General features: G+C 22.9%; 1 protein-coding gene across 1 annotated transcript in view; it reads left to right on the top strand.

The window, feature by feature from the left end:
- LOC129607161 (protein kibra) overlaps positions 1–26,723 on the top strand; it is a 52,964-nt gene continuing 26,241 nt past the window's right edge. Inside the window, exon 1 of the mRNA XM_055517915.1 lies at positions 1–535. Coding sequence (XP_055373890.1) covers positions 411–535 — 125 coding nt within the window. The 5' untranslated portion in view covers positions 1–410. The remainder of the gene's footprint in view (positions 536–26,723) is intronic.

The following is a 26,723-nucleotide window of genomic DNA, read 5'->3' as shown; positions in this document are numbered from 1 at the left end:
TAATTAAATAAATATTATTAAAAAAAAAAAAATTATTTGCTTTTAATGTTATGAACACATTATAAAAGTATTTTTCAACATAAACACTTCAAATTACACACTGGAATATTAAAGTGTATAAAATATGTATATTGAATATTTTAAACTGTTATACATAAAGCTACAATTATGTTTTATAATAATTAATGTGCTATAATTAATTGGAAAAAAAGAAAAAATAAATTGGAATTTCAGAAAAAAAAAAATAATAGTGAAAAATAAAATAAATTGAAAAATTTTATATGAAATTTCCGCCATAAAAAACGGATAATTTGCAAAAAGAGAAAACAAAAGATTTTAAATTTGGAATTCTTGGATTTTTATAAATATATATATATTTTTTTTTTAATTTCGTTTCTTTTGGATATAATATGCCAAAACAACACAATTATGGTGAATTGCCTGCTGGTTGGGATATTGCTACAGATTATGATGGAAAAGTTTATTATATTGATCATAATAAAAAAGAAACTACATGGCTGGATCCAAGGGATAGGTAATTTTTTTTTCTTATTTTAAATTTAATAATATGAAAACTATTTAATATAATGGAATTAAAATTATATTTAATTTACTTCCCCTATTTTATTTAATTATTATTTGTGATTGATATCGTAATACTTTGAAATTCTAAAATAATGTCTTATACTCGTACCCTTATGTCATTGTATAAGTAATACGAATGTTCAAATTACACTTTTGTGACATAAAGGATATTTTTAAGTGGTATAAATGGCATAATCAAAAAAATGTAAACAAACACAAAATTCTCATTAAGGATGAGTATTAAAGTTTTAGAATTTTAAGAATATTATAAAGGAAAAATTTTAAAATATAACAATAAAAACACTCTTACTTATTGTAGATAGGTAATTAATTTAAGAACAAACAATAATACAAAAAAAAATCATGTCTGCCAAAATTGCTTTCTTTACTTGTCAAACAAGTGACTTCGTTGACTGGTTTCTATACTATTATACTATTCGCAGAAACTGTATATATACTCGCTAATCTCCTGATCTCCTTAAAACATACAAAGATTATGCAAAGCACAATTTAAAGTTTAAAATACGCTTAAGAATTATTCTCATTGTATATAAGATGTGCTATTTAACTCGAATATTATATTGGAATATAAATTTTATATGTGTAAAATTTAACTTTGTAGAAAATCTAACTAAATTAATATGAATTAAGAAATAATTTTCCACTTCTCGAACCAAACGATTTTTAAAATATTTCAATTTAAAAGAAAACCAAGTTTTTATTTAATAAAAAAATCTCTTATCTTTCTTATTTGTTGTATTTTTTAGTCAAGAAATTTAATATACTTAATAATATAACAGTTTTTATTTAAGTATTTTTTTTTCTCTCGTAAATTTTTTTTTCTATATTAAAAGAGAAATCTTTAGCTTAAGATTTATACAAATATGTAAATGAAACAAACAAAAAAAAACAAAATTTTACACCTGTTATTATAATATGCATGTAGGGTAATATATCCAGGTACATACATAAGAGTTATAACGTATACTTATACATATACAAAACAAATATATTTTACAAACGATAATATTTAAGATGTGAGGTAATAAAAAAAGTATGAAATTATTTTAAAACAATTAAAAATAACAAAAAAAAAAAATTTATTATTTTATTAAGTATGTACGTTTAACTGCATATTAATATTAGATCTAAAATAAAAATAATGACCCAGAACAATTTGATTTTTATTGAAATACTTATTTGTAAAATATTCAAATAGAATTTAAGAAGTTTGATCATATTTATTTTAAATACTTATAACAACTTTAATTTTAAAATGTTTTAAAAAGAGGTTTTCAAACTTTTACAATATTTTGTACATACAATTAATATTCTAAGTTTTGTGATGTGTTATGAAACTAACTGCATAGAAAACTACATACGACACTAACTACACTAAGAAAATTGTCAAGAAGAATAAGTAATAAATAGTAATAAGTAATATAGTGAATCTACCATATTTAAGAAAATTGTGAATTACAATTATTATAAGTAGATATATGCAAATATGAGTAGAAATAATATAATTATTAATAATTAACGTATGCTTTGTAATATATTAGAATCTAAATAATAATAATCATAAAAAGAAATAATACTTAATAATAAATTATGGCATGCCATTGCGTATACTCCCTTGTGTAATATTTTATAATATTAATGTTTTTATATTTCCCTAAATTCTTATTTACTTTTCTTTTAAAAATCATATTGTTGTGATATTCAACGTACACAATTTACGATTTGGAATCTTATGATTGATATTTAAAATCTACTGAAAATATGAATGATAAAAAACAAACTACATGAATGATTTAAGGGACTTAAGGAAGAATAGTAAACTATTTAAAGAAAATATTTAGAAATTAAAATGGCGGTATATATTGCAAACCTAATAAATTAATCATAAAATAGTTATAACATAATCTTGGTCTATCTTGTTATTCATAAATTTTTGAAAATTATTAACGAAGAAAAAAATTTTTAAGAATCCATCAATTCAAAATATAAAATCCCTCCAAAATCAAAAGTGACAAATGTCAGTTTATCCCCTATAAATATGCAAATACAAGATTAAATTTTACAAGATCGCCTTGAGAAAAAACAAAAAAAAAAACAATTTTAATAGAAAACAAAAATAAGAAATTTTAAAAAATATTTTATAAATACATTTTTTTTTTGTTTTTGACATTTTGAATGATATTTGACAGGAAAAAAATTTTAAATATTAAAACGCAAATATTAAATATGAGTACATAAATATGCACATACATAATGTACTTATGTAGGTAATAAAAATGAACAAAAAGGAAAAAAAAAATAAAATGTGTGAGTAAATTAATTGCCAATGGAGACACCAAATTATTATTTTATTCGCGTAGGTACTTGAATTTTCAATGTACATACGTATACATATTTCTATGTACGTATGTTGAAATGTTTGTAAAGATTTTCATTTAAAGAATTTCATTTATTTTTAATCAACTTAACAAATCCAATTCCAAATATATTACAGACATACATATGTATTCACATATTTCTCAAAAATGAATTCCTTACAAAGCATTTTACATTCATACATAAATATACTGGTGTATGTATGTTAGTTTATGATATATAAAAATTTAAAGAAAAAAAAAAACCAAAAAAAATGTGTGCATATTATGAGATATTAATCTATATAACTGTAATTTAATATATACACACAAATTTACATAACCATACATATTTCTGCAGATACATACATACATACATGTATAATATACTCATACAAATAAATATGGATAATAATAACCAAACCAATTCAATTTTAATTCAACAATAATAAAATATTGCATATACTTAGGTACAAATATTTTTATACATACTAATAATTGCAAGTAGGTTTATGTTATGTATATAGGTATACCCATATGAATGTCCAAATATACAAACATACGTATGTATGTATGTATGAACAAATATTTTATTTCATATTATAAAATGGTATCTTTTAAGTATCGATTCATTTTGAAAATATTTATGTAAAAATAATAACAATAATAAAAAAAAAAAAATAAAAACTTCGTTGTGGAATTTTAATTTTATGTACAAACGATGAGGCCAACTCAACTTTAGCATGCACAATTTAATTTTTTTGTTTTTCTTTTTTTTTTTTGTTGCTCGAGATTAACACATACTTTATGTATGTAATGTATAGTATAATATACATATACTATATATTACATATATATATCATATGGGTTATAATATTTTATATTATGTACAATCAAATATATTTTTTTTCCTACATACTTACATATTTGTATATATTCATGTGTCAATATATTATAGTATATGATATACTCGAATATATCATGCATGTAATTAGATATGTACACGGTCGTATTTATATATGAGTATATGAGTATGTATGTATGTATTTAATATGTGATCAAGATTTTGTTGAAGAAAAAATACAAATTGTATTTTATTTTCTTATTATTTTTTCTGTTAAAAAAAAAAAAAATTGTAATAAAAAATGTTTGAATTCAAGAAAACTTTTGTTGCCTTATTTTCAATTTATATTTTGTATAAATTTTAAAAATTAGGATGGATTAAAGATGTGAACGTATTTTAAAAATATTGATTTAAAAAAACAGAATTCATTGGGAATCTTCACAAAATTCAATAATGCTACTTTTGCTCTAATATTAATTTTAAAAAGTAAAAATTTATTGCAAGCTATCAAGTTGTTGTATAAAAATATAGTAATGACAATTTAAGATTAACTTATACTGATAATTGAAATTTGAAAAATTGAATTTAAGCATGTAAAATTTTACCAAATTTAAACAGAATTGGGGACTTGCAAAATCAACAACATGTTATATTTAAATATGTCATATAGGAGAGACTTTTACTTTGATTATGTGGGAAATTGCAGAGTATTTCTTTGATCACAAAATAAAAAATTTAAGGCGTTCTCGAGGGCAATTCACTTGTTATGAGCAGTAAATAGTTCTAATATACATAAATATGTATATTAGAACTATCAGTTTACTTATTCGAAGCTCAAATACAAATTTTTTATATACCTAGTTCCTAAATATAATTATTTAAATATTATTAATAAAAATAATGGTCGAAATGGAATCTTATATATGTACATATGTTGTTCCACTCACAATACTTATTTTTTTATTTAATTATATTAACATATGTACAAAGTATATAGAGATTAGGAAATTTGAAAATAAAAGAGTTGATATTCAATCAAGTGGGTATTCAGTTTTCTGTTACTTGTGAGCTAATATCACAATTATTCTTAAGTAGATTTATAAGTATATACAAGAATTCTTCTTAAAATAAAAAAACATTTCTAATCAAAAAATCCATCCTAATTAAGAAATAACTAATTTATGTATGTACATACAAAATATATGTAGGTATATATTATTCGTATAGTTAAAAAATGCACATAAGTAAATAAATTTTTATTAACAAAGTAAATAATACTAAAATTACACCCATATTATAATTTACAATCTGCATCATTAATTATTGTATGTAAGTATGTATATATAAATGTATACGTACATATTGAATTAAGAAAATAGTCGTAGAATTATTTTTTTAGTACGCGCACTTTATACGATAAAAATATTTCAAATCTGATTTGAAAATACACAAACATTCCCATGTATATTTATATGTACTTAAGTAGTATAGTTTCTGTAAAATTCTAGGTTTAGATCTTTTCTTTATATATGTTTATCAAAATTATTGTAAATAAATAATTTGAAATTCTTGTGCTGAAAAAATAAGTGTGTACGTAAACTATTGAAAAATAAGAGTAAAAATATAAAATATTGAGGGTTTACTGACAATACGGCAACACTATAGTTCAATATACGTATACATATGTATATAAAATTAACATGAAATAGTGTCAGGCTAATTGCAGTTACTTAAAAATACTTCCATGTGTATTTCATTCAATTTCCATATACATAAGTATTTCTTTTTAACTCTTACAATGGCATAAATATGTACATAATGCATGTATGTATGTAACAGAAATTAATTAAGTTTGATATGTCAAATCTCAGGACACTTTTAAATATTATGATTCCTTGTCGTGTCTGCCTGTGCCCTTATCAAAATACTACTTTCAATGTAATATCGAGAATAAAAATTCTTATGGTTAGTAAATTCACCTTTTCATTCACTATTAAAGGTCATAACCAATTAGTAATTTCAGGATTCTAGCTAAAAAAAAAAAGAAATTTTCAAATAATTCTTAAAAATCATCAAATTTCAAATTGAAACGTAATAAACCCAACCATTTCTTAGAAATTTTTCTTTTTAATTAAAACTACTTTTTTTAATAAATACATAAATTTCTATTAATTCGGTCAATCATAAGCCATACATACATTCTTTGTGTTTTCTAATGCGCATAATAAATGCTATGTATTTCTTAACCAAATATTTACATACATACATACCTACATAAATAAATTTTTATGTTTTAATAATAAAGTATCCGAAATTCCCGCTTAATAAGTGAGTTATTTCCGTTTTCGGTTCTAATTTAATTATAATTAAATAATAATAAAAAAAAAAATATTTTTAATTCTTTAAAATTTAAAAATTAATAAGAAAAATTCGTGTAGAAAAAAAACTGCTGTTTTTACTTTTCAGAAAATTTTCTTCTATTATTTTTATTTATTTTGGTTTTTTGTTTTGTTTTCTTTTATTATTAATTTCGCTAGACTATAATTACATCTTAATTACGAGTCATAAATATTTTGATAAAAAGAAAATAAACGACGATTATGAAAAAAAAGAAAAGCAAAAACAAAAAAAAAAGAGTTCATAAAAATTACGAATCATTTCTTAAGAATTTTCGAAAATTATAACAGATAAAAAAATCAGCAAAAAAGCAAACAAGAAAAACAAAATTTAGCGAAAAATAGCGAAATAAGGCGAAATAATAGCGAATAGAAGCAAAAAAAAACTAAGTAACTGAAACAAAAAAAAAAAATTTATTTTGTAGCTTATTACACAGAGTTGTCACTCAAAATAAAAATAATTCTAAACCGTTTCGACACAAAAATAATACATTTATCAAGTCGAGTTTAAAATTTTAATATTACACTTTAATAAAATCTATTTTATCCGTCACGAAGTAAATTAATAGTGATTATTCAGTGGCGAATGAAATTTTTGACAATTCAAATGTCAATAAAAAATTCGCGTCAATAAAATTTCAATTTTTTTTTTGAAAAAATCTTAAAAAATTGAAGAAGTTTACGATAGTTAATGGATGCGTTCTGAACGCATTCCGTGAATTCACGTATTCAAGCTATTCTTAAGCTCAAATGCGTAGTTTGTAAATGGAACGGTGGTTTTCGGTTTATCAGTAAAACATAACCTAATTTTTTGGTTTATAAACATTTTTTTTTCTCTTTTTTTTTTTGTTCAATTGTAATTTAATAAAAAATTACATTTTAATTATTAAAATTAAATGTCGGACTAACTCCGAAAACACTAAATTCATTTGTTGTGGATTAGAACCGCAGTTTAGGAAAGATTTAAGAAGTCATGGTCATTTAGATAAAATTTGCATAGTTTCATTTGACATTTGACTGATATTGTCGAATATAGTTATTAATTAAGGCATTGTTACACATTTTAAGGTATTAAATCACAGAATGACAAATTATGAATCGAAAAGAAGACACATTTTGTTTCTGCGATTCCTCATATTCTTCATATTTTTAAGTTGAAAAAACTAAATTTTCAAAAAATTTCATTACACAATCAAAACAAAATTTACAATAATCAAATTGACACAATATGAAATGTCAGTCAAAAATTATCATATTTATAAAAGTATCAATTCAATTGTACAAAAATACAATTTGATTTAACACTTTGAATACAAGAGCTTTATTATAGATTACAATTTTATAAAATTAACTCTATATAGTACTTATTAGAATCGTGTGGAACGGGTGAATGCGTACGTGCATCTGGTCACTTCTCAGGTATTTGTACCTAGAAATATTTTAAATAAGTTTGCATACATATATACATATGTACATACCTGTTAACATATTCGAGAATAACAAAGCTTCACATTTTAAATGAGATCATTAAAAAACATCTTTTTAAATAAGCGAACGTGCACAATAATTGCGAGGCCAAACAAATTCTAAATTAAATAATCTAATATGTATTTTAATATTATTGGAAATTTTAATTCTATATTTCATCAAAAAAGTCAAATTAATATACTTAATGAATTTCGCCAAAAATAATAAAAAAAAATAAAATTATCACATTTCGTAAAGTCAAAAATCAGAAAAACAAAAAAAATAACAGAAATAGAGAATGTATGTAAAAATTAATGTACATACATTTCATTATGACGTCATTGCAATGGAATGTCATTTTGATAAAATTATTTTACGGGTGTGTGTATATTTGTATAGTAAATATTAATTACGCGATGTTAAAAAAAAAAACAATAGCAAAAAAAAATTTCAAGTAAACAAACTCAAAAAAATTTTTATATTACGGAATTTCTCACATTAATTCATATTTATATACATACATACACACATAAGTAGTGTAATTTTATTTTAAATATTTAAATATGTGTATGTATGTATATCTGTATATCACAAAACAACACTAAATGGTACAATATTGAATAATATACACATATGTATGTATGTATTTGTATAGTTAAGTGTAAAAATTATACACAATACACCTACAGAAATTTTTATTGAAAGTTAAAATACCGTATACAGAAAACATATTCTTACGGTATACTTATACGAAAATTGAAAATATTACAAAAAAAAAACAACAACGTTAACTAATATTTTGTACGTAATAAAGTAGTAATCACGTTCGGTGTTGTCTCACTTGTCCAATTTTTTCTGATAACAGAAAAATCACCTTTTATTTGTTATATTATAACGTTGTATGTAAAGTCATATTGTTATATTATAGACATATACAGTGAAACAAAAATATAAGTGACAATTACTGTATATTTTTATTCTAGGCTAAAACGTTGAAATAAATCTTAATTCATAAAATATGAAGTACAACTGATAAATGCGTGCATTCAGTTACTATAAGTAAGAGCAAACTTCAATTAATCGTATATTAGATACTTTGTTATAATTAATAACTACTAATAGTTCTAGTTATATTATTAATAACTACAATTAATAACCGGTCAATAGTTTGTAATTGACATTTCCAAGAGAAAACGATATCCCGCACATTTACCCACTTTTCTTTTAATATTTTGTTAATGTATATCTTAATTTTTGCATACTTTTAGGATTTGGAGCGAATTCAAGAGAATTTCTAAGAAATTGATTGATATAAAATGTTTAATTTTCTAATAAGAAGATATTTATCATTATTAATTCCATTTCTTGACTGTCAAAAAAATTGCCGAATGAATTGTTGAAAATTAAAATTCTAATAAGATCCCAGAGAGAATAAAAAAAAAAGAATTTGTATTTAAATAAATTATTTTCTAATATCTAAAAATTGCTAAAATTTCCTTATAGAGAGACAACAATTAAATGTCAGTGGTCATTTTGTACTTAATCGTAACATTTGCGTTAACTGTTTTGTTAATAAAAGAAATATACAAGTTGATGCCTTTCCCAAATTCCGGATTTAAAAAAAATGTTTTCGATTTCGGCACAAGCATTCAAATTAGATTTTTTTTTTAATTGAGTACTCGCACTGTATATTTAATATACAAGCAGTGTACAGTTAATTGTGTACGTAATTACATTCATATATTATTTTTTTTATAATATTTTTCTATACGTATGTAAATACGTGTGGATTAATTAATGAAATTATTACATATTGACTCATAAAAAAATTTCTGTGCAATAATTACAAAAAAAAAAAAACAAAAAAAATTGTTTTTTATGAAATTTCGAATGCCCTCTTTTGGATCTTTTCACAATTTTTTACTTTGAATTTATACGTTTACATTAAAAAAAATTTTTTTTTAATGTTAAAAAAGAAACACGTTCCAAATTGATGTGCCTTCGTAATTAGCTTTTTGTATTCTATTTAGAATATATTGAGTACGTGTATGAATGCTTATTTTGTACATACATAAGTACGTGTGTACATATGTAAATACGTAAAATACAGAATTTATGAAATTTAATTTCTTTGATAATTTTTAATTAAATAAAAAAAAAAAAATGCTTTGTAAGCAAATAACATTTTTGATATTGAAGTGCAATTTATGGACCGCAGTCACGCCACAGTTAATTGTGTTTAGTTTTAAGTACTTATAGCTTAAGTTACAAAATTAATAATTAAAGCAATTAATTTTGCCGGCAATGAAATTCGTCGTTCTACACCATTAGAAAGAAATTAGTTTACCACTAACTTTGTGTTAGTCATATTATATAAGTTAGGTTATGATTTTGATTGCTTACTAAAAAAAAACTTGCACACAACTTTTTTATTAGTGCACTTTTATTCTAAGTGCATAAATTAGTATTTTTCCTTGTAATGAAAATGTACAGAAATATTTTAAATCGTTTTCCTGTCAAATACAAAAAAAAATGCTTATTGATATAATTTTTTCTTCATATATACACACGTATATATATATATGAGTTTGTATGTAATTAAATTACCAATAGAAAAATATGTTCCACTTTACTAACCATTGCGTTAGAATTAAAATAAAATTGCACTTGCCCAGTTTTTTTCTTTTTTTTTTTATTATTTGTTACTTCTTTTTTTTGTTCGTGTAGTGTCATTTAACAATTAATATTCTGGGAACTGAAATGAGACCATTGTGAGAAATGAAACCGTAATTTTTAATATCTCAATAATTTATATTCGAGCACAAAAAGAACATTTATAAAAAAGTATGAATCCTTTGTGAAATGTTACGCTTGAATGATGTTTTTATTCAGAAGTAAAAAAAAAAGAAGGAGTCTCTGGTATTATTCGATAAATTTGTTGAGATATGTATGTACATATAAGAAAATATTCCTATTTAAAGCCATTTAATATTTAAATTTTTAATTTTCTTTTGTTATTAAAAAGAACACTTATTCTTCTTCGATCGAAATCAGATAACTTCTTCGTGGAATTTACTTGAAAAATTGGCTGGTCAATCTGCTCGAATACTTTTTTCTGGAAATGACAATATTTTACTTATGTATAGGTATGTATATTTCTAGAATAATCGAACAGATGACGTTCCAAACTGACTTTTTGTAAGTATTTTGGTATGAAAAATTACTCATTTTTATTATGACAAGGCACTATAGATTAGAAAAATTTTAAAATCTCTCAAAGTAATTAATGAGAAACTCTCATATTAAATAAGACTCGTATTTAAAAACCAAAATCTCTAATAAGCAGACTAATTTTTATAATTCTCTAATAAGCCGCAATTTTTTTTATTCAATACATACTTACTTAAAAAAACTCGTAATAAAATGAGTAATGTAATTACAAAAATTTATTAAATGTCAAATTTTTAACATTTTAAATTTTATATGTTATTTTTTACTCAAATGTACATACAGAACGTTAATAACAGAATTACCATATACAAAAAAATGTTTCATATTTGTAAACTCTTATAGTCCCAACTAACTCAAAATAACTTAGAGTTGACATTTAATTCATAATAAGTGGAATTGAAGCAATAAGTCGATTTTTAAATAACAGTAGATATTACTGAGTAGACAAGTAGATACATACTTGTAATGATCAAATTCTAAATGTGCAAGTGTAAGTTCTTAATATTCTTGCACCTTATGGTATAAAATTAATTGAAAAATTTCTAATTTCGGAAATTCCTTTAAGATGTAAATTTTGATTTGTTAAAAATATTACTGTTAATTTTCAAAGCCATGTTAAAATATTTTAATAAAATCTGCCTATTATAAGTATAATTATAGTTAAAATTACATTTTATGTAAAAAATTGTTATTATCATTATTAAGAAAGTATGTATAAGTTCACTTAGATTAAGATAATAACGAAAATATTTCTTAAAGAGATTCATGAATAAAATTATACATACACACGACTTATTTTATATTTTATTAGACACACGTATACATAATATAATATGAAATGTTTAGAAGACGATAAACTTGAAAATTACTGATAAAATAATTTGTTGTAAGTGTAAGAGAGAAGAATAAACAAAATAATAATTATGTTTCTTTTTTTTTTATAAATCATGTGATAATTTCTCAAGAAAATTTGAATAATTAAAACAAAGAAATAATAAATTTTTATTATACATATATTTCTTGTTATCATTATTACACATATGGGAATAAAATAACATACATACTTACATAGAATGCATAAGTACATATACATTAATTTAATTAATTATACTCTCATATTATATTCAGTTATCTCTCTTTTCTTTTGTTTTCCTTATGTTTTGTTGTTCTCGTGTCTTTTTAATGGGTTTTGAATTTTAATTTTATGTTATTAGTTTCTACTTATGTATGTTTTCAATTCGTTATTCTTCCCGTTAATAAATCCCAGTTAAAATTGCATAAATATTATTGTAAATTAAATCAAAAACTATAAAACATATGCACATACATACTGACATTTTTGCATAAATACTCTTATGCAAGTATACAATCGTTTTTGGTTTTGCATTCTTATCGAACTTTAGAATTGTGGACAATAAGTACAGCGAATTTCTAAGTTGGGAAAATTGCAATTTTTTTTTTGATTATGCATGAAACATTGTTAATAAATTCATACATAAATACATTGTACATATACATACATACATACATACAATATTTGATTAGGGCTTTGCCCCTTTCACATTGTATCTCAAAACATACTACAAATACAACGCATATTAAATTCTAATTAAAATTATTTCAAGAAAAAAAATAGAAAAACAACAAAAAAATAAAAAACTAAAACAACAATAATAATGTAAGGAACAATTCTGAATGCATTAAACCTTTAATTTTTTTTTTGGAATTCAGAAAGTTGTAATGTAATAAATATTCATAGTAAAAAAAAATAATAAAAAAATTAAGAAGAAATGAAATATATGATAGAAAAAGAAAGAAAAATGCAGAGAGCAAAAGATAGAGACAGAGAGAAAGAGAGAGAGAGAGAGGGCAAAAAAAAAACTATATTTTAAACAATAAAAATGTTGTGGGAAAATTGCGGTTAATAACCTTAGTTTTTACTGTGGTGAAGTTGAAGATACTAAGCATAGATGATACTAAGTATTCAATGAGGCAGGGAAGGCAACAAGCAGTGCAAATGAAAAACAACCAGAAAAAAAATAGAAAGAAAGAAAGCAATATAAAATAAAAAACAGTGTTATAAGTTAAAAGAAGACACAAATAAAAAAAAAACAATAGATAAAAAGTATAGAAGAAAATATCTAACCACATTTTAGGTTCCATATGTGAATTTATATATGCATTTAAATGTGCATATAGAGCTTACAAGTTCAAATATATTGGTATATATACAGTTAATATTTATATATAAATTTCTAAAATACTATGATAAAGATTGCATGCACATATTTATATGTGTGAACGTATGTATACATATATATGTATGTATTTGCTCACATGTTTATGTTACATCTCGTATAGGTTCTTAATACGTGTATGTATTTTTATATATGAAGGTACAAGTACAATATAAAAATATTTACAAATCAATGTAAAAATGTTATTTTGGTATTTTTGAATACATATACGGATACTCAATTAAATCAAATGTGAAACTGGAAAATAAGGTTTATTTCCGCCAAATTATCTGATTCTAACAAAATTCATTTTTGATTCTTTGAATGATTAAGTGTATAAAATTGCTCTATTCATGAAATAATTTCGTTTTGTGTATTAATCATTGATTCGATTCGAACTAATCAAAAATTTTGTGCATATGTATATGTAGCTTGGGAATTGAATTAAGTTTATAAATTGGTCAAATTTCTTTTGAAATCATTGGGTTGGTTTAAAATCTATATTTTAAAAATTTTTATTAATTTTGATTTTTCGCATGGTTTCTATTTTAAAACCTACAGAAGGCAAATAAAATTACTGTTTATTTACATAAAAAGCAAAACCAAAAAAACAAATTGAACAAAAAAAACTGGACAGTACTTATAAACTATCTTTAATTCATGGCTTATATGAGTGTTGTGGTTTTGAAATCTCTATTTTATAGTTTGACAGAACAGGTGAGCAACATCAGCTCATTAAAGAGCTAAAGAGTGTTGAATTTGCCAAAATTCCTTGACATTTATATACTTATGTATGTTTAGATCTTTAGATTACATAAAGATTTTCTATTTCTCCGAAATTTTTAAAAATATTGTAGCAAAGCACAGCAGAAGCAATCATGCCTGGTAATCATTACAAATGACTGTAATACGATACAATAGAAGTCAATTTGTACCTACTTACATAAAATTATATTCCTGGTAATATGCGGTTAAATTAATTAATTTTAAATAAGAAAATTTTCAAACTGGTCACCTATATTGGGTAAAAGCACTAGTGGCCGAACAGTTAACACATTTTCTAACTTTAACTTTATATTATTTTTTAACTACGAGACATAAGGCAAATATTTAAATTGTTTCTAAAAGCGGAAAGAATTCTTAATAGTATTAAATATGTCAAAATATTGTTGAAATTATATTTATAATAAATAATTAAATTTTTGTAAAAAGTATCACTTTTTCTAGTATCCGAACACCAAAATTTAGTTGCCGAACACTTTTATTCTAGTATCCGAACATACAAATTTTCTTGATATATAGGTGCTTTTCTATTAAAAAATTAACTAATTAAATAAATTAAGGTTTTATTTTAATATAAGTTTTATTTTTAAATATGTTAACCAAGTTTATAATGAAAAAACTTTAAATAGTAGGTACAGTTTTTTCACATGATACTTCACCGTTAAATCCAAAAAAGGAATAGAACTTAAATTTAGTTTTGAAGGGTTGTTTATAATATTTATATTCTTGGTTTATACTTTTCAAGTGGTCTTCTCGATTGTTAAACCATTTCAGTATGCTCTCCCCAGTGTCTGCCGCCTTTGGTAATATTTTCAGCTTCTCTGAATTTCAATATAGGATTTCGTTTCATAAAGAAACGCATCCATAACTTTCCTATCATCATCATTATGTAGATCATTTTTAAAAGGTGTTTTTCTTTAACTGTCTTGAATACTGTACAAAGTATTTAGGAGATTGTCTGTTTTCAAAAGGAAGCCACATTTGCATAAGTTAATACATCAGGAAGCACAATGATGTCAGGTGTTAAATATGGATTTGAACCAATTTCGATTGATTATTCTCTAATTAACCTCTTACTCATTAATCGATCGAGTAGTGTTTTTGATCGTAATTCTTGTTTAGCAGCTGATTTTCGAATACTTAAGTTATTATTACGGATTTTTATTTAAACAAAAACAAGGGGATATAGAAATTGATAAATTGATAAATTAAATTAATAAATCTCAGTTAAAAAAATGTTTAGTATTAACGGAATTGTAAAAATAAAACAGATTATATTTATCAAAATTCCAAAATAATACTTTTTTTAGGCTAAAAAGTTTATGATTCGTAATACGGTTGTTTAAATTTCAGACTTAAATTTAAGACTAAATGTATAGGCAATTGTTTAAGAAAATTTTTTAATAATTAGTTTCAGTAGGTCTTTATAATTCGCCCAATTTCACATAAATACAAATTTTGCATAAAATATTAAATAGTAAAAATTTTTCTTTAAAAAATTGCCACTTCTACATGCAATATTTTAATTATCTTAAATATTATGTTTATAGTAAAAATAGATATTCTGATAATTAAATTTATTTACTTAATGTATTAATAATTAATTTATGTTCCTACTATAACCTTTATAAAAAATTAATTATATACAAATTTGGTTGTTCGGATACTAAAATATGCATCTTTTTCATATCTTCAGAATCCGAACCCACTGTTCGGAAACTGAAAATATAAAAAAATGTCGGCACCAATATGCGAACTGCAATTATTTAGTTAAAAATTACTCTTTTGTTAACGTTTTATGATTTTTTAACAAAATTAAGCAAATTCCAATGAAAATATATACTTATCACTAAATAGACCTTAAAATATACCAAAAAAAGACTTACTTTCCACACACAGTTCCACTATTTTTTTTACAAAAAAAACGCCAAATCAAACGCTTTTCACAAACCACTAACACGTAAAGTGACTTATAATTCAAAGAGCATAAAAGTAATTTATTTGAAATTTTACAAGCACTAGCCCAAAACATAAACATTTTTTTTTGCGTTTTTGGTTTGAACGATTTCTTGGGAAAATTTCTTATTTTAAATAAAAAACCAACGAAGTGTTCGGATACTGCAACTGTTCGGAAACTAATGCCTCTACCCTTTCTAAAAATGAGAATATAAAACGAACAATAATTTTCATTTGTTTATTTTTGACAACTAATCTGACATTGTATTCTTTCACTTCTATAAAAAAAAAAAAAAAACATTTTTTTCTTTCTTATTTTCATTTTCTTTTTCATTATTTTTTTTTATTAATCAAAATAATATTTACGATCAAAAACATGTTAATATGAAATCGTTTCTTAAAGTATGATCGTATGTGCATATTTATTAAAGGCAATCTTAAAAGACAGGTAGAAATTGTTATGTCTGATTTCTATGTACATTTTTATATATGCATAAATATGTACATGTGCATATTATGTAGGTTTAAAATGTACACACATAATTCAACGATAAAATACAATTTAAAAATCTTAAAAATGCTAGAAATGGTTTTTATGTTGTTTTGTTGTTATATAAAACAAGAAAAGGAAGAAAAATAGGAAAAATGAAAGAAAAAAAAATTTCCATAGAGTTGAAAAAAGAAATAGAAAAAATAAAAAATGCATCAACATACTAGAAAATATATAAGTAGACAGATGTACACACACATACTCACAAATGAATTTGTTATTGATGCATTTTGAACGCGTTGTTGTTTCTTCTTACCAATAATAGATCGTTGTCTTCGTCATCTCACAATGCTCGTGCATAAAATTAATCAAAGTATAATTTATAAGAAGTAGTTTCATTCACTTTTAATCTCAAATATCCTTTAGATAGAAAATTTTTTTAAAATTGACTTTACCTCCATGTTTATAAAACATAAAATTAGCAATGACACATGATCCAAGTTGCAAACCATGAATTTTTTATAACATCGTATGATCTAAGTTGTAAAGTTTCGTTTTGTATCAAATGTTTTGACAATTTTATTCAAGCCAACCCATATGTTTGTTTATTGCTGTGGTAAATTATGTGACAATAATTAATGACGTCATTTTATAAGTTCAAAGTTATGATCAAAAATGCAAATTGAAAGCAGTGCATTATTTTTGCAAAGCAACAAGACTGTTTTATAAGCATTGCTTGTAAGTCCTTTATTTGTACAAGCTTTGTAATTACAGTTGTCACAGTATTTCACATTTTATGGAATTATTTTAAGAAATTTTTCAATTTATTTTCTATTAAATTTGAGCTGTTTTAATTATAAAATGTGGCAAAATTGTGAGTAAAATTCATAAATTTAGAAGAAAAATTTTTTGATTATGCCAAGTGTTCCCAATTATTTGTATTTTCTTCAGAAGAGCAACTATGCCACTCAGAAGAACTACAAATACTTATTATTAAATATTCTTTGATATAAACATCTGGATCCTATACTTACATACTTGTAATCCAAAAAAAATATTCCAATGTAGCATAGCATATTAAGGTGATCGGAATTTTTTATCATTTATTTTATTTTTTTCTATAATTTAATTTTTTTTTTCTGATATTTTAATGGTATTGGTGTAAAGAGGTATACTTACATACCTTTTATACATTGTATAAAAAAAAATTTTTTTTTCAAATTTTTATTTAACAGTTTATTTTAAAAGTTTTTGAATAACACAAGTTATAAATGAGCGTTTTAACATTAACTATAGATTTGTACAACCAGGGTAACAGTGTACTATTACGACCATGTAAACGAACTATTGTTCCGCTTATATTAACTAGCTTACTTTGTTTAACCTCAAAATATGTAATACATCAGAATAAATTTGAATAGCACTCAAAAATCTTAATGAAATTAAATATTAAATCGAAAATAGAAACAGCAATTGCTGACGAAATAGTAAGTAAAGAGCTTAGTTGTTGAATTATTGATCAGAATACAAAAATTTGAGTAAGCAAAAGATTTGAATATTTATACAAATTGACATTTGTATAGAATTTGGATAGATTTTTATCATTATGATCTTTCGCTTCATTAATATTAAAAATGAATAAAATTTTAATTGGAATTCCTTATTCATGATGAAATTTCTTTTCAAAATCATTTCATTAATCACAATCCTTGAATAATATTCTATAAATTCGTTATATAGTTTTTGTCTTGAAAAACTGGTAATAAACAAAATGCCAATTTACTGTCAATTATTATTTTCAATCTTAATTAAATTTTTGTGTTTAAATTAATAATTTATAAACTGGTATTTTGATTTTTATCTAATTTGTATGTCAATTATTGTGATTATTGAGAAGAATTTTATAAAAATATAATTAAAATAAAAATGAAAATAATAATTATATAAAAATTTTTTGTTTTGTGTTCTATGTTTTGTCTAATTATTACAAATTTTTGAAAAATTTCTGCCCACACAAGATTTAAAATTTTAAACGATTGTACTTTTTTTATGGATATAACGCATTCAACTCTAATAAAACTCTTTATTTCATAGTACTTACTATATAAAAATAAATATTTGATTTTAATAGTGGAAGTTATAATATTGTGGAACATGTCAATTAAATGAAATGAGTCACAAATACAGTGGTGTGAATAAATATAGACTCAAACAGTTTTGTAATAAAAAATTAAAATTTTCACCAATTCAATAAAGTAGATTTAATTAATTATTTAACAATTATATTCTCACATTGCAAAGAAAATATTTAAAGTGAGAGGAATCTAAATTTTCATATAAAATATATGCACGCACGTAGGACGGATGGATATCAACAGTTTTAATAGGTTAGAGACAACAATTGCTTAAGTCGAATTTGATTATTTTTTTTGTGAATTTGAATTCTCCATTTTCTAAAAACTTGATCACTTTTGAAATATTACGGATATTAAATTTTCAAAATGAAAATTTTTAAACTTAATTTTTTTAAGTGAATTTGACAAATTTTTGAAAATCGACTTTTAATTTAAGTTCTTTATACTTATAACAGATTCTTTATAACAGATATTTGTACTAATTCTTACAATAAATCTGTACAAAAACTATTGATAATTACTGCAATATATACAATTGAATTTTTGTACAAGAATTATAAAAAATCATAAAAACAACGACATTATACATATATTTGTATTTAAATATATATTTACATACATATATATTTATGTGCACAAACATTCATGTGTATGTTTTTTTTCTCTACTTTTATAAGTAAATCTGGAAAAAAAGAAAAATGCATAAACAAGCACAATGTCTATCTGGTAGTGGCAAGTCAAAACGTTGCAGTAGTCAAATCAAGAGATTGGAATGTGGCTCTGACAAGCTGTAAAAATTTTTTAATGGAAAAAAAAAATAAAAAATGAAATAAGAAACAAAAAAAAGAAAAAAATACTGAAAATACCTACACTAGCAGAGGGGGGTTTTCATTTCCAGCAGTTTTTTTATTTTTTTTTTCTCCTGATTTTTCAATATGTATTTTTTTTCTTGTTATATTAAAGTTTAGTATGTATGTATGTATATATATTGTTCTATATTAATGTACGTATGTAAAACACAAAATGTGATCAAAATTTTTTTATTTATACAGTAAAATATGTATGCATGTATGTACATAATAAGAAATAAATATAAAGTTTGTATAAATGTCCACATGCCATATAACTATGAATTTTAACAGAAACCTACATAGAAAAATGGACATTTTTCTACATATTACATACCTACATATGTATATACATACATACTTATTCACTCTCGCGTATTGAAGAGTTTTTTTCCATAAATGTATAATAGATTACTGGTTTTTCTTTTATACTTGCTTACGAATGTTTTTTTTTTTAAAGGAAACAAAAATCTAGTTATTTTGTATTATGATAAAAGCTTTATAGAAAAATAGTTACATATGCGTATACATATGCATATACATAAATTCATATATACTTATATATTATGTACCTGTATTATGTGCATGTTGCACATTTTGTATACTTATAATTATTCTGATATACAAAAATACCCTGCCAACATGTTCTTATATACACAAAGTAATATGGAAAAAGAAAACATGACAACGAAAATAGAAAAAAAAATATACAGGATTGAAACGCAATATTAAAGCTGGAAGCTTCTGGAGCCTAGAAATAGTTAATTTATAATAAATATTTAATATACAAACTCATGCATACGTATATTTTTACTTACTCAATGTGAAAAATATGTTCTATAAATTCTAATATTGAATGAATGCTTCTTTAATGTTAGGGTGGTTTGCAGATCACGTAAGAATCACTGAATATAATTCAAAATTCATTAATTCTCACAAAAAAAAAGTTTTAAAGTATTTCAGTTTTTTTTTCTATTTTTGAATTATAAAGTTAACAACTTGCACTTTAGTTGAAACACGAGCCTTAAATAGCACCAATCAATTTGTATGGAAATCGGATAACATAATAAGGTCTCAGAACAGATAGTTAAGATTATTTAAGATTTGCCACAAGTAACTGCATTAAAAAAACTGCTTCTTTAATTTCATATTGCTAATAGAGTGGAGTCTTCCTGTCGCTGAAGTTTCTTGCCAAAATTATATTGTTTATAAAAACAATATTGAGTGTCAAATATAAAATAGAATTTGATTATATTCTATTTTTTCGAAAATATTTACTATGGAAGTTGGTACTACAAATTAGTGTTGTCGTTTTAGTGACTTTTACATTGCTTTTTCTTTTTAATGTATTCCCATATGATATGGCTTTTCTTTTAGTACAAATTTTATTTTAAATTTTTTAATTGTTTTTTCATAATTTTATTATAGCAGATTATTATTCTAGGAGATTTGCTTTTTTAAAATCTATATCATTATATGGAATATTCAGGTATACATTAATTATGATCGACTTAGCGAATGACATTTTTGGTGAATATGATTTTTTAGAAATTATTATGGTCAGCGTTTTTGTCAAAATTTTAAGCTAAAACTCCTCAATGTTTAATAACCTTGACGAATAAAATTAAAAATCAAAGTAAACAAATAATAGCTTATGATAATTAAATTTTTTAATGACTTGAGCTAGCAACGTTTTGGAAAACAATTCGCCGATCGTAATTTGAAACGTCTTTCGGTTAACCTAGCTCATTCAATTCGCCAAGTTATTTTCTGCATTACAGCAATACTGTCACAAATTAAAGTTTTTACATAACTATTGACTAACTAACTATTTCAATTGAATAATTCTTTCAATATTGATTTTTTGTCCATTTGCCTACACATATGCAGACGCATACTTAAATGTTTATTTTATTATATAAACCATATTTATAGTTATTATTAATGAATAATGGTGATTCAAATTTTGAGTATAATAATATTTATATATAGAAAAAACACAATAAAATATAAGTAAACTATTATTCCCTAGTGGCAAAATGTCAAAATATAAATAAGTATGTGGTTCATACACATATGATGAGCACGCGATATACATACATATGTTCGTATATTTGAGTGATGACACATCCTAAATAAATTTGCTAAAATTATTTTGAAAAATTTAATTAAGTATATCAAATATTTCATTCATCATTTATGTATTTCTTAGTATGTTTATATATATTTATATATATAATATATACACATACATTAATTGAAATAAATCTGTGTACAAAATTTAGTTAACAAATTGATTCAAATTGTATTAATTAATTATAACAACGATCTAATTATTTAGACTTTGCACTACATATACATTGTATGCGGAAACTTGTATTATTTGAAAAAATATAAAAATTATTAGTAATAAAATAAGAAATTGTCAATTCTATTAATAAGTAATTATACATATAAGTACATATGTATATATGTTTGTCTAAAACGTTATACTCTTTATTTCACACCTGATTTTCTTTCTTTATCTAAAATTTACAAATACATATTTAAATATTAACTTGGCCACATCTTATTCTCATTATAAAGCAGTCAGACTTTATTAGCCTAAAATAACAGAAGATATCGTAAATAATTCCGAAATTTTAACTTCTAATTTAAAACAAATATAATCGGACACTTAAAATATATACAATTATGTATTACAATTCAGTGTTGTTTCGCAAGATTTTCGAGATTCCTCTTAATTGTAGTATAAGAAATTAAGAAAATTCTGTACTATGTATTTTATATTATGTAAACCTGTATGTATATAAATGTTATATGTTTTTTACTTATATGAAAATTTTATAAAATTCTAGCTGAATGGTGGAACTTTTACTAAAAAAAACACTGTTTATTTCAATGACAATAAAAATAAATTGTGTAAAAATTGGGTAACAATTTTTTTTTTATTTTTTTTCCTTTCCACCAAATACAGTATAAATATTATATATAAATAAGAAGAAAAATCACCACCATAGACAAATAGTTAAATAAGAGAGAAAAAAAGAAAAAATTATTAACATTCGTACAAATGTGTGGATGTGTATGCACATGTAATTTTTTTTCATTAAGTATTTTTAAGTAACTATAATTAAATATGTACATACATGTGTGTGTATTTATGTGGATTGTGTATTTTACCTGCCGGTTTTAAAACTTGTATTGCGAGAGTACAAAGATTTGCTATTTTTTTCCCTGTTTTTTTTAAGCACTGCTGTTGTTAATGTTGCTGATATTGCAGTAAAACCTATATATCATTGCTTTTATCTTTTTTTTTGTATTATGCATTTAATTTAATACGTAAGTATTTACTTACTATATTCAAAAAAAAATATATATATATATCACAAATATCTACACATATTTCTTTATTTTATGAATTCTTTTCCACAAAATTGGCATGTCGTATAAAAATATATACCAGGTGCTCCAGAACTCGGTAATAAAATTTCTTAATCAGAAAAACTTTTTTTAACAGAAACACAACGTTTAAATTATGCATGGGCGCATTTTTTACAATGACAGTGTGCCAAATTATGTATATGGTAGAGAGGCTCCGGAAGCTGGATTACATTGGTTTAATATAAGAGAATAATTCCTAAACAAATATGAAAATATTTCAGATAGAGAGAGTTTAAAAAAAATTTTTAGAGAGAGAGAGAGAGTTTAAATTTTTTTTGGTAAATACAGATTTTAACATTATTTTAATTATGCGTATAATTTTAGGAATTAGGGTTTGAAAGTAAATCTAAAAATTTAATCATTGCAAATTTAAGTACCTACATATCTCAAAATCAAAAAATCATCTAGCTACTAGCCTGCCGAATTCAAATATTGTTTTATGAAAAATTTATAGAGTCGCATTAAAATATTAGATGCGGGTGATGGTACTCTGCGATTTAACGTTGTGATGTAGAAACCATCATGTAATTATGAATATACTTAGAAAATTTTAGACAATTGTGGCGATCCTCTGTTCTTATCATTATGTATAATGTACACACATGCACTTATATAATTAATATATAGTATAAATAACAATATAAGTATATATAAATATAAAGTTATATACTAATGTGTCAAGTAGCATGATGTCCATATATAATGCTATAGCAAAATGTAAGTTTTATCAATATACACATTGATATGTACGTACTTATTTGTCCGCGAAACTGATTTTTATAATTTTTTTCTATATAAGCATTACATATAATATACGATATTATATATGTATGTACATACAATATACATTGTTTGCTTATTAAGTACATTAAGAAAAGAAAAATACTTTTGGCCTCTTTTAAATTAATTTTTTTAATATACAGCGTATTTATGTGTAAAATTCTAAATACTTATAGTGCAAATATTATAAAAAATGAAGAAAAAAAAAAGAAAAATAGATTTTATGGCATAATACATATTTTTTTTATTCAAACTATGTGAATATTTAACGTAATATCTGATTAATCTTGAAAAAATATACGAAATACGAACATGCGGATATATTTATATGTACATATGTATATATGTATGAATGCAAATTATGTACTCTCCTACTTAGTCGCAGAAATTTAAGAAAAAAAATCTTAATGAATGGATTTATTTTTAATGTACATTAGGTATAAAGTTGGACATAATGCCTATATATACTTAATATGGGGTTAATAAATGAAGGAGGGAAATGATTTCAAAAGATGGAATGTACGATTAACTATTACGTAAATTTTGAATAGTATGTAAGCTTATGAAATTGCTCAGAATACAAAAACAGATTTTTCTAGGAAATGTGAAAATGTTTGAAAACTCCTTTTTTTCATTAGCCCTTTAATAGTTATTCTCTACACATAGAGTATGTAAATATTAAATGTATGAAAACTGTTGATAAGTAATTTAGCTATCATTTATTGATATTTAGCGTTTGGCTTCTGTGTTTAGAACTTTAATTATTTATAAAATCAAATTTATGAAAAACTTTTTAAGTATATTCAGTTTAATCAGCAATTTATTGTTTACAAAAATTACAAAAATAAATAAATTTTATAAATATATTTATAAAATAGTAGATTATAAAAATTATAAAAATATATAAATAAAATTATAAAAATATTATAAAAATATAATAGTAGGTATTTAATACCTACTTAACTGCTTTCTTATTTACCCTTTATTCATTAACATTTAAAATTTGACTGAGACTAGCAGCTACTACTTGTTCTTTTTTTTACATTTGTCATTAAAATCTACATAACTTGTTGATTTAATTCACGTTCATTCATTGTCTGTTATACATGAACTATACCTACATACCTATATACATATATATATGTATAATGAAAATATCGATTTTATAAAAAAATTTTTTTATTGTTTCTTTTGACATTTTTAACATAATAAATTTTTGTTTTATTAAACACGGCATAATTTATTGCAACCTAAATTTTGTTCTATTATAATATTTCTATAAATATTATTGATATGAATGTATATATGAATATATGAATCAATACAGTTAATTTATACGTATGATTTATTAAGACACTATTAATGTCATATTATATGTATGCATTTAAATATACATGTATTTGTACGTTGCGTTTACGCATATGTTTCAAAAAAACAATAAACCCAATTTTGGAATTAAATAAAATCAGGGCTATAATAATGACGCTATTATGTTTTAACGTATACTTACATAATTTATTAATGTGTACTTTGTTTATTTATACATGTGTTAGTAAGTATATGGAACTATACTAATTATTAATTTCTATACTCATGTGTTCAAAAATTATGGAAATCTGTATTGAATATATTAATAAATACGCATATAAAATTATCTTTCAATTAATGCACAAAAATTATAAAAAGTCTTATTAAATTTATAATAAGGTTTATATACAGTGAATAACTATTTTTAAAGTTCGCTGACATCGGAACTACAAAAATACAGAATTAATAATGAATTCAGCAATTAATACTTATAAGCTAAATTGCGTACATACTTTATAATTCTGATATACTTAATCGAAATTTTTTCTTTTAAAAATGAGGAAATTTGCAATTTATGTTAATAATATGCAATACAACTTGATAATGCAATTGCATTGGGAAGTAGAATAATGTGAAGAAGCATAAAAAACTTTCTAATCAAAAATACGAAAAGTTTTCATTAGTTTTTTTTTAACAAAATTACATATTTAATTTTTTAATCTTCATTTTATTTGGTTATATGAGATAAATAACTAAACATTTTACATATGTACACACAAAAATTTAACAAATAAGATAAAATTCAAATCTATTTTTAACCAAAGAGTGTTTAAAGTAGAAATGGCATTGTAAGCATTTTTTTAAATTGCTTTGTAATAAAACAGATTTCCTATAGTAAGTAAGTAATTTTACTAAACCTATAAGTATTTAAGATAATAAAAACTTGAATACACTAATAATTCTTGAACTCGCTGAATGCGGAATTTATCACTACATCATTCAGCAATTGTAAATCATAAGTAATCAGATCAAAGAATTCAGCAAAAATTTAATTGCATAATATAAGGCTCTGTTTGTTAATTTACTATTATTTTTTTCTAAATACTTGTAGATCAAGTAGGCTCATTTACTTTAAGTTTTAAAATTTTTATTTAATTCAAGTACTTTTTACTACAATATCTATTTTAAAATTAGTATTACATTAGTAATATAAAAAATTTAATAAGCGGAACCGACATGAAAAATCCAATAAGCATCTTTTTATTTATTTGTATTTGTTTGTTAACCGAAAATAAGAACAACTTGTTAGAAAATATTTAATTATTGATAACAAATTTTTTTAATGTGCGTTATTCATTAAAACAAAAAAAAATTCCAAGTAATAATTAAGCACAGCAATAAATTACATAATAAGTATATTCCGTGTGATTTTTTTTATTGTAATTATTTACTTATCCATAAATGATGCAACTATTGGTAGGTATACATATATGAAATAAACCGCTACCTAGCTGAAAATTAAGACGATAATGAATTCAAAATACAAAATTGTAACAAATTAAAACTTCGTACCTACTTATTGTAAGTTATATAAACATGCATACAATACTTACGATTAATCTACTCATATGTATGTGTACGTGTAAGTAGTATAAAAAAGGAATTTAGGAAATTAAAGACAGCTTAGAAAATTCATTTCTTTGTTTACAGTTAATTAAATCCAGTACAAAATGGCTTACAGAAATAGTCTATTTTTATATGTCATTAATGACATTATTCTAAGTTGCAGTTTACATTTACGACAAAATGAATGATACGATAAAATTATTTCAGACTTTACGTCA

Source organism: Condylostylus longicornis, unplaced genomic scaffold, assembly GCF_029603195.1.
Source record: "Condylostylus longicornis isolate FDR11 unplaced genomic scaffold, ASM2960319v2 ptg000026l, whole genome shotgun sequence".
NCBI classification, from domain to species: domain Eukaryota; kingdom Metazoa; phylum Arthropoda; class Insecta; order Diptera; family Dolichopodidae; genus Condylostylus; species Condylostylus longicornis.
The sequence above is the reverse complement of the archived record's forward strand: the minus strand, read 5'-3'. Positions and strand labels throughout refer to the sequence as shown.